General features: G+C 40.3%; 1 protein-coding gene across 1 annotated transcript in view; it reads left to right on the forward strand.

Moving 5' to 3' along the window:
- The window catches only part of gpc4 (glypican 4), a 30,353-nt gene extending 23,165 nt beyond the window's left edge, over positions 1 to 7,188 (forward strand). The window contains exons 3-9 of the mRNA XM_010732876.3: positions 840 to 1,237; positions 1,563 to 1,728; positions 2,493 to 2,623; positions 2,709 to 2,855; positions 2,961 to 3,085; positions 3,761 to 3,942; positions 4,051 to 7,188. Of these exons, the coding sequence (XP_010731178.1) occupies positions 840 to 1,237; positions 1,563 to 1,728; positions 2,493 to 2,623; positions 2,709 to 2,855; positions 2,961 to 3,085; positions 3,761 to 3,942; positions 4,051 to 4,265 (1,364 nt within the window). The 3' untranslated portion in view covers positions 4,266 to 7,188. The remainder of the gene's footprint in view (positions 1 to 839; positions 1,238 to 1,562; positions 1,729 to 2,492; positions 2,624 to 2,708; positions 2,856 to 2,960; positions 3,086 to 3,760; positions 3,943 to 4,050) is intronic.
- The last annotated feature ends 3,752 nt before the right edge of the window (positions 7,189 to 10,940 follow it).

Raw genomic sequence — 10,940 nt, forward strand, 5'->3', positions numbered from 1 at the left:
GTTGCATTATTCAGTAATCCTATTGAAAATGCCTCTGAAGGACAGTCCAAGAGAAGCCGGGGGGGGAGAAAGAAAAGCGAATGGAATGTGACAACAGAAAAATGCCATTGATGGTGGTCGGGGTTTGAAGCGGCTTGATGTGGAGAGACGTCTCTGCTGAATGGCAAGTCTACAGAGCGAGGAGCAGCAGCAGCCGCTCGCTCGCTCGCTCGCTCGCTCGGGCCTGGCAGAGATGCTCCGGCTCCACCTTTCACCCTCCACCCTCCTCACTTCACTCCTCATCTGTTTTTCCATAACGCATTCCTTCGCCTTTCATCCAAGGTTTTTTATGCTTTAAGCTGTTTCTGTCGAGATACTCAAAATGCCAGGGCGGCGGAGCGCAGGTGAAGTGTGCTCGACTTCAAATGTCGGGATCTTCACGTGCTGTGTGTCATTTTGTCAGTCAACAGCAGTGCTTTAGTATTTACGTACACTGTGGTCGTGCTGGAATCTGTATATTTCAGTAACTTGATGAAAACCTCACACTGTGCATGTGTGTTGTAATGTTTTGTAAGAAGATACTCACTAAGTGTGATTTTTCTGTACCCAAACAAATAAAATCATAAAGAGTTATTGGGTTAAAGATTGATCAAATCAGCTCTCAGTCTCTGTAGACGTCCTAAACAATATGTTATCCGTCATACTGATTCAATTTCCTTTGTAACATCTTTAAAATAAATCCCTCCCTGTAGACGGACATGAAATGTGAACAATGTGAGATTGTTTGTTCTGGTTCTTTGGCAGCCTCAACATTTAGTCATCACACTAATCCCCACTTCTCTTTCTTTTTCTCTCCGCAGAGTTTTTCCGTGAGCTTTTGAAAAATGCAGAGGACTCGCTGCACAACATGTTCGTGCGAACATACGGGATAATGTACATGCAGAACCGGGAACTGTTCAAGAACCTCTTCGAAGCCCTGACCAGGTACTACATATCCGGCAGCGCCGCGGTCAACCTGGACTCTATGCTGTCAGACTTCTGGGCCGACCTCCTGGAGAGGATGTTCCGGCTGGTCAACGTGCAGTTCGAATTCAGCGACGCCTACATGGAGTGCGTCAGCCGCCACACGGACCAGCTGCAGCCCTTCGGTGACGTGCCTCGCAAGCTCCGCACCCAGCTGTCGCGGTCCTTCGTCGCCGCGCGCACCTTTGTGCGGGGCCTGGCGCTCATGCCGGAGGTGGTCAACAAAGTTTCCACTGTAAGTTAAGAGGCGCTTCTAAAAAAGGCAGTCTGTCTCCTAAAGCCATCCATCCCTTCTGCGTTTCTCACTTCATATCTTTCTTGGGAAAACTGGCTGCGGTTATATTACAGTGTCTCTGATAACATAAACCACTCTGACTCTTCTGGTATGGCATGTTTTTCCACTGTAGTGAGTGATTCATTGGTGATTTGATTATACTGCTTTGTAGACGTGGCTTGTAAAATTAATGGCCATGCTTTTTTTTCACAGTCTGTGTTAGCGTTAGATGAGTGTTTTTGCTGTGGTGCAATCATAACAGTCTGCTAACTTCGGCCTCCTCCAGGTCAGCGCCTCTCCCAGCTGTGTGCGAGCTGCGATGAAGATGTTGTACTGTCCCTACTGCTCGGGCCAAGTGGCCCTGAAGCCGTGCCAGAACTATTGCCTGAATGTGCTGCGCGGGTGTTTGGCCAACCAGGCCGACCTGGACACGGAGTGGAACAACTTCCTCGGTAAGCGAGCGACCGTCATGTGAACGAGGACTCCTTCTGCAGTTAATAAAACTCACCTGACGTGCTGTAACTATAACAACTGAAAGGGTTTGATTTGGAAACAGAGCACATTTATACAACCCGATATTATTTCATGTGTTGCCACTCCAGTGATTCACCAAAGAATCTTTTTGATTTAATCTAATCTACTGCAGCCTTATCTGTCCTCGTGGGCATGAAACCAGTGTGACGTGATGGCACCGGGGTTATTAGATGAGAGAGATATTCGATATTTTTTTTCCCCTAGTATGCAGTGGGTTTATTGAACATTTTTAACAAAGGAACAGTGTTTATTGTCAAAAAAAAAACATCATGTACAAACAGATCCCTCATTCTTTAGCATCTTGTTTAAGTAAAGAGAGGGAGGGGCTGTACAAGTCGTACATGTTGTGACCCACAGGATGAATGCAGCTCCTGTGTTGTGTAAACACGGACCCAGATCGGTTTCATTACATTCAGGCTGGTGCGCGTACATCCACTGTCCGCCACATGACACACTGGCTTCTGTACCACCGTTACATTTGTTGCTGCTGACACATCTGTGGAGGCGCCTGGTTTCTGCTGCCACAATCTCAGGGGCTCAGTTTCACTGGTTAACCTGCCCGCCCCCCGGGCATGTGCTTCCCCCTAGCGGCGGCTTTCTGTAACAGCAAGCCCGACTGAAGATTTTGCATCAAAATCGGTGCTGTTTTTAATTTCACGTTCCCGCGTTCTGCCTTTTTCAGATGCCATGCTCGGTCTAGCCGAGAGGCTCGAGGGTCCCTTCAATTTCGAGTCTGTCATCGACCCCATCGACGTGAAGATTTCAGACGCCATCATGAACATGCAGGAGAACAGCATGCAAGTGTCGCAGAAAGTCAGTATCAGTCTTACAGCGTTTTTTACAAGACAGACTAAAGATGAGGAGAGATTCAGATCGACTAACTCGTTTCTTTTGACAGGTTTTCCAAGGATGTGGTCAACCTAAACCAAGCATGGCCTTCCGCTCCACACGTTCTGTCAAAGAAACCGGCTTTACCGGCCGCTTCCGCCCTTACAGTCCGGATGCAAGGCCCACCACCGCTGCAGGGACCAGTTTAGATCGATTGGTAAGGACAAAGAAAACCTAAAGCGCAACCACACCACTGCTGCTTTGTTTTAAAATAGTTGTGTCTGACTTGTTTTTTTGTTTTCTCTGTGTGTTCATTATGCAGACAAATGATGTGAGGAAGAAGCTGAAACATGCAAAGAAGTTCTGGTCCACATTGCCAGAGACCGTGTGTGCAGGTGAGCGGATCGCACCTGGGGACGAGTGCTGGAATGGAACAGCAAAAAGCAGGTGAGACATGCGAGCTACGTTTTTGAACGTGTCAGCGGTTGCAGCATCTCACAGTGATAATACGGCGCTCTTAAAGTCGGTTCACGCGTTACTTCTGTTCCTTCCGTCTTCTGAAACGGCGATAAAGAAAACAAAGGAGCAAATGTCAGAAGTTGTTTTAATTAAAACAAAATTATGCAAAATAACCACATAACACATAAGGCCTCCGAAAGTTGCCACATTACTGACAATGTGGCGTTTAAAAGACTATTTTCTCAGAGTCTGAAGCAGTGCTCACTCCAAAAAAACAAATATTTGAGGCTACATTACATCACTTGAGAAAACTTCATGGAGAACAATAAGGGCAAAACATCAACACTGATCTGATTTGAACCAAATAAACTCGAGGGGAAATACAAAAACACAGAATCCGACAGCACGCTAGCGTGTCGTTCACTACCCGTCTCTGCTCTAAAACACAGCAGAAGACTCTCACATTGAAGTGCATTACATTAGCTCAATAATATGAGTAAAATATTACGTTCAACACAGATTTGCTGTCTACAGTGTAACATTATCGGGGTTAAAATGGGGCGAGTCAAAGGCGAGTTATTTGCGTTGTTTTAGACCACTGATGTGTGTGAAGTAACTTTTAATAACAACACGTTGACCTGTATTTACTCTCACTCTACATAGGTACGAGTCAGTTGTCATCGGCAATGGACTGGCCAATCAGGTGTCGAACCCTGACGTGGACGTGGACATAACGAAGCCGGACATTGTGATCCGCAGTCAGATTGCAGCTTTAAAGGAAATGACAAGCTGGCTAAAGGCTGCGTACAGCGGCAACGACATCTCTTTTGACAACGGTGAAGGAGGTCAGTCGGATTAGTCGAATTTCCTTTGGGATCAATAAAGTATCTATCTATCTCGTTGCACACATCTGACCCTCGTGTGCCTCTCTCTCTTTCTTCCTTTTTACTCAGATGATGAGGGCAGCACAGAGGGGAGCACCAGCGGCTCCGACGCTCCGCCCGATGACACGGACCAGGACATCTACTTCTCCACTCCGCCGAACCCCGGCAAACCCCGGGTCGTCCCGGTGGTGGTGCTTCCATCAGCTGCGGTCGCCTCACAGGGAAGCATGGCGCTGGCGCTCTGCGGGCTGGCCCTGGTCCTGCTCGCTCCCCACTTGAGATAAAACTGGGCTGGGCAGGGAGAGGAAGAGAACGACCAGGAATGACGGAGCGAAGGGGAAAACTGTCAGAGAGACTTTAAAAAGACTGCCTTCAGGACCTTGGACTGTCCGCCATTGCGGGGGAAGACTCTTCTTAATATTACAATAACTTCACTTTTAATTATTTGTTTGTATGTTTTTAAGGACATCAGTGTACAGCAATATGATTTTCTTCCCAAGAAATCCACCTTCCCCCCTTTTTTCCCCCTCAGATAAACCTTTACTCTTTATGGCTCTTTTGGAGCTACACTACGGTTCTGCTTGCAGCATTACAAACGTTATATAATTGTCTTATTTTTGGCAATTTAATCTCATAATTCATTCTTGTGCCTTCTTCAGTGATCGCCATCTGATAATTAACTAGTAAGCGGGATGTTTGGTTGAACATTGAGTGCCTGTGGTGGGACATATCTTCAATATTTCTGAGGATCTTCACAACAAATCGTCGTAGTAATGTTGTTATGAATATTAACAGTTTCTAACAATCCTCTTTTTGCACACTGTGAATGTTTGTGTCGGTGCATTTATACATTTACACACATCAAGCCGGTCTGTTCTCTTTTGCTTTGGAGAGTTCGTTTAAAATAACTTTTGCAGCAGCTCATCTCTTGGAAATACAGTGAGAGACGTTATAGCACAGGTGTTTATGTTTGAACAGGAGATGGCATCATTCTTTAGAAGAGCTTTTTTTATTTTATTTTGAGGGTCGGGGGCAACTCTGTGAGCCCAAACATGCATATTGTATGTCTGCTATGAGCATTATCACAACTTTTAAAATTTCCTCATGATTTTTTTTTGTTTTGTTTTGTTTTTAATTTAATTTCCTCGGCTTAAGCAGTTCAATAGTATGGTCATACCTCATGCTTACTCTCATTGTCAATGCAATCCAGTAATGTTGAGTTGAAAGTGTTCGGTAAAGAGTTGAGATATGTGGCTGGCATCCTGGTGGAAGAGGAAGGACTCCCCTGGCATTATACCCCGAAAAGAAGGCAAAGCTGACAAGTCCTGAATGCCCCTTTTTATTTTTATTTTTTATTTTTTTGTTTTTTGGTACTGTAAGCTCAGTTCAGCACAGACGATCTGGCTCTAATACAGTCTTACTTGTTTGAAAAGAAAAAAAAGGCGGCAACACGTAATGTTCGCAGGAGCGTTTCACATCAAACCTAGAGAGGAGGAACAAAAAAAGACAGTGCTTTGATCAAATGAAAATCAAGGAAAGATTATTTTAATACAGGGTTTTATGTTGAAGAGGTGTTGTAATTTTTAGCTGTTTTTGGTATGAAGATATATATTAGGTACTACAGTGGATTTTACGGCTAGTTTTAGGTGGTGGAAGAGAACAATGTGCACAGATATTGGGGGCACTTTTTTGGTCAGCGTGCACAGTTTCTGTTTTTTTTGTTTTGTTTTGTTTTGTTTTTGCCCACATCCCCCATCCCACAATACACACTTGTACCTCTTGGCCTGTGTCAGTATAAATGGACTCATCCTGACCCATTTAGAATCTACCTATCCTCATCCTCACGTTCTCATCGTGTCAAACTTGAGGTGGAATGTTGAAGTATTGTCACAAGTGCTACCAAAATTAATGCAATGTATGGTGCCTGATCTTCTTTAACCTTGGTACATTACGAGCAACTTCTCGAGGGTTTAAAAAAGAAACAAGAATGTAGTTGTTGTTGATGATTTGTATCTGTTATCTGCTCAGATTCCCCCCAAAGGTGTTTGAGCACATTGTTACCAGCTGACAAGCACAACATTTTTTTTATTTTTTTTTATATATATATCTTTTTAATTTGAAATCGGGTCTGTAAGTTGCATTACCTGGCCATTTCATCTCTAAAAAAAATAATGCTGCCTCATGTAGCTTTTGTACAGTAACTTATGCATGTGTTTTAATGTCATTGCAAACATGCTTTTAGGACTGACATAGCTTATCCAAAATACAGTATTCAGAATGTTTCGATGTGCATTTCACAAACGTTTCACGTGCGTCTGCAGGTCTGAAACAAGCTGGCTGCAGTTTAAGACAGATGGTAAATACTGGACAACTTTTTTTTTCGTCTGTTTGACAGGCTGATTGTAAGCTTACGTGAATATTTTCATCCAAATTAACAAACTTGGAACGATTCAGCAAGGACGAGAAGGATTGAAGGATTTGATGAAACGTCTAAACAACCCACACAAGCCTTAATTTAAATTGATGAAGCTGTGCTTCAGCAGCTTGATTTGATATTACTTCTGCATGTGACCGGTTCAATTTTTTTATTTTTTTATTTTTTTTTTTTTTTTTTTTTTTTTTTTTTTTGTGTTCCACCAACATTTCTACAAGGGCTTGTGCATGTGTTCCTGTCATGTGGAAGAGTTGTATCGAGTGTGAGGAGGGGGGAAAAAAACAACCCAACTTTCTGAGAGTCAGAGGAAATGTTTTGGGTGATGATGGTAAATGTCTGTGCTTGCGGGCCAGGGCTGCAACAGTTTCCAGCTGGCAGGAGTTGGTCCAGCAGCCGGATGTTGTTCATTCGATCCGCAGAGCAACTTCAGTCCAGTGACTTGAAAGTTGAGCTGGTCAGGTGTTGAAAGCTTCCCATCAAGCCGTTTGGCCCACAAGAACAGAAAGGACTCATTTTCTGAGGAGAGAGTGAGTGACTGACTGACTGAAATGAATAAAAAAAAAGAAAAGAAAAAAAAAGTGTGTAAATAAAGAGCAGCCGTTTTTAGATGTCTCTAAAAGAGGCCGTAACAGTTCACCAGATTTTTACTTGTCAGAGTATCTCCTAAATGTTATGGAAAAAACAAGATGAGATAGATGTTAAATTGTAAGAGAAAATGTATATTAAACAACATTTCTTAGTCTTGTTGAAATAAAGACTGCCAATATTTAAAATGCTTGTGAATGGTCTCATTTTATTAACACTCTGGATTCACTTCATCTAACAATAACTTTATTTATACAGCACCTTTTTAAAACAGACGAGCAGAAACTAAAACTCAAACACAAACAAAAGCAGGATAAAAATAAGATGTAAGAACACAGTAATGGCAATAACCACTGAAAACACATGACTATAAAGACTAAATATATATAACATAAAGCAATATGTGCAATAAATGTGAATAAATAAGTAGATACACACAAATATCTACATACAAGCCACAGACATACATCCACACATCACTTTAGGTAGAGATGCAAACATAATAGTACACTTTGTGTCCTCAGTCCGTCCCTTCGCCTCCTAAAAATAAATACTTAATCAAACAAATGAAGGGAAAACAATGTAGTTTCAGTGTCAACTGACAAATAAGGAAGGACATACAACATATATACACTTGTACAAGATACTGAACAAACAAATCCAAAGAACAGCTGCTGTAAGTTAACAGCAACTCTACTTATATATATTCAAGACTCTGAGTCAAAGTTGCATCCATTATGGATCAAAAGATTTTCCAGGTAGGAAAATAACAGACACCAAAGATATAAGATAAAAACATGGCTCGGGTTGTGTTTTTTTTAAATAGTAAAGTTTAAAAGTTGGAGGAGATTTATACACACAGTAAGTTCACAAACAATAACTTTTAAGTGTCGCACACAAAATGACTTGTTGTTTTTTATTAGGACTGACATGCAGAAACTGACGTTAAGGTTTGTTTTAAGAGGCTTTGGCTTCATAACTTCATACTTACTTTATAATAACTATGTGGATCCTATACGCATGTTTTCAGTAGAGATAAAACAACTTGCTGGGAATCAGTGAAATAAATAAACATGTATGTCACTCTTGTTTTTAATTGTGCGTCATATTTTAACTCCAGATAGTGAACAAGCCTATTCACGTCATCCTCCAATGGTATATGATTCAAATTTAAAGAAACGACGACTGTTATCCAGGAGATGTCACCACAGAGTACAACGCAAAGACATGTTTCATCCAACACACCAAGATACATCTGTCCGAGTTCATCCATCCATTTTCTGTAACTGCTTATCCACATCAGGATCAATCCCAGCTGGCTTTGGGCGGAAAAAGTCGGAAGTTCATAGAAACAGACAACTATTCACACTCACATTCACACCTACGACCAATTTAGAGTCACCAATGAACATATTAAGTGTATGTCTTTGGACTGTGGGAGGACTGGGCTGTCAGTAGTCAGCAAACTTCTCACCCCATGTGCCTCACACACTCTGAGAATCTTGTCTTCGCTGACCTCCAGTGGTTTAACTTCTCACTTTGCAGCAGTGATGTAAAAGTGTACTCTGGAGTGTGACTGTACGCCATGAGATCACTGTTCTTGTGTGGATTAAGGTGCAACAGATCACCCGTTTATTTTTTTGCTGGTTGTTGTTGTCAGAGGTGAATCCTGTGACGGGTCACTCAGGATACCAGAGGAATCTCACAGGACTGTGACAGACACACAGGAGCAAAAACACTGATCTCTCAGCTGTTTGACAGAAGATTTATAAACCTGTTTTAGATACGACATGGACTGAGGTGCTTGTTGGAAACTGTGCATTTATCTTGTGTCTTTATATTACTTTAAATATTCAGATTGGAGTTTGAAAACTTCAACCAAAGAGTATCTCTGCTTGTCATTTTGGCTTCCACTCTGCCCTCTTTTAAAGACAGAAGGAGATGTTTATATTCTACAAACACACATGGAAATTATTACTCACTATCGTAAATTTCTGTGGCTTTTGCCCTAACAACAACAAACAAGAAATCAAATCAAATCAAATAACATTCATTTAAGTATGATTTAGTATAAACACCAGTGAATAATCAGTGGTTTTTGTGTCTGATGGGGTTGCGTTGACTCATGACCGCAGTGTTTCTGAAGTCCTGACTACAGATCCGCTCACAGTGATCCAGTGACACTTTTAGTTTAGATGTCCACATTTTTCACACAGCAGCTCGTAGCTAAATTACCATCACAGCTTAAATATGTTGTCACAAGGCTCAAACCTCATATAAACAAATAAAAATATCAAACTAGTATTAAAGCCCGACTGAATGGAAAGAAGCCTGCTTTGTTTGTTTACTTCAGAACTGTTCCCAGGACTTTGTCGATATCAGTTTCCAGTTTTAGTTTTCAGGTTTATTTGTCATGTGAAGGTTAACGATACAATGAAATGTGTTGGACGAGAAGAACCGGTCAGCTCAGCATTAAGAGCACTAATTATGGTAACAGCAGTAGACATGCGCGTTACACATAAAGGATAAAAACTTTTTACATTTAGTTTTTGCTGCTTTGCATACTGCATATACTGTAACATCTTCTTCATGTACATAACACAACCTGCTGTATAAACCATGTTTATTTCAGCATCCTTTGCACCATGCACCGATGTCTGACTGTCCACAAATGTTACTGTTGTTTATGTATAGGCATACAAAATTATTAATATAGTTTTTATCTGTATTTTTTAAATGTTTATTTTCATGTTTATGTTTTTTCTAACTGTACTTATGTCTATATCTGTACTTACTTCGAGAGCAATGTTTAACCAGAGTCAAATTCCTCTTGTGCGTTCACACACCTGGCCAATCTATCTATCTATCTATCTATCTATCTATCTATCTATCTATCTATCTATCTATCTATCTATCTATCTATCTAAATATACTGTGCAGTGTATTTAAATGTTTATGTAAGAGTAAACAGGGGTATTGCATTTTATTTTTTATTTTTAATTGCATTTTTGCAGTCAGTAAAGCTTTGCACAAAAAAACAATCAAATAACTATATTTACTGCTGCAACAGCCAGTCAAACGTATTGTTTATTAATCTCATATTAATGTATTTATGTCTATCTATCTATCTATCTATCTATCTATCTATCTAAATATACTGTGCAGTGTATTTAAATGTTTATGCAAGAGTAAACAGGGGTCAGTAAGTCAGTCAGTAAAGTGACTTACAGTTTCAGCTTTGCACACAAAAAAACAATCAAATAACTTGATTTCATTGAAGTTTGATGCTCTATTTACTGCAGCAACAGTCAGTGAAACGTATTGTTTATTAATTTCATATTAATGTATTTATGTTTATCTATCTATCTATCTATCTATCTATCTATCTATCTATCTATCTATCTATCTATCTATCTATCTATCTATCTATCTATCTAAATATACTGTGCAGTGTATTTAAATGTTTGTGTAAGAGTAAACAGGGGTATTGCATTTTATTTTTTATTTTTAATTGCATTTTTGCAGTCAGTAAAGCTTTGCACAAAAAAACAATCAAATAACTATATTTACTGCTGCAACAGCCAGTCAAACGTATTGTTTATCTCATATTAATGTATTTATGTTTATCTATCTATCTATCTATCTATCTATCTATCTATCTATCTATCTATCTATCTATCTATGCAGTGTATTTAAATGTTTATGTTTATTTTTAATTGCATTTTTGTCAGTAAATTGCACAAAAAAAACAATCAAATAACTTGATTTCATTAAAGTTTGCTGCTTTCTTTACTGCAGCAACAGCCAGTCAAACGTATCGTTTATTAATCTCATATAAATTTATTTATTAATTATATTGACACAACTTCCGGTTTCCCTGGACAGATTTCAGTGTTGGACCACAACACACACACAAAGTGCGCTGCGCGAGCTGAAACAA

Source organism: Larimichthys crocea, chromosome I, assembly GCF_000972845.2.
Source record: "Larimichthys crocea isolate SSNF chromosome I, L_crocea_2.0, whole genome shotgun sequence".
In the NCBI taxonomy this organism is placed as follows: Eukaryota; Metazoa; Chordata; class Actinopteri; family Sciaenidae; genus Larimichthys; species Larimichthys crocea.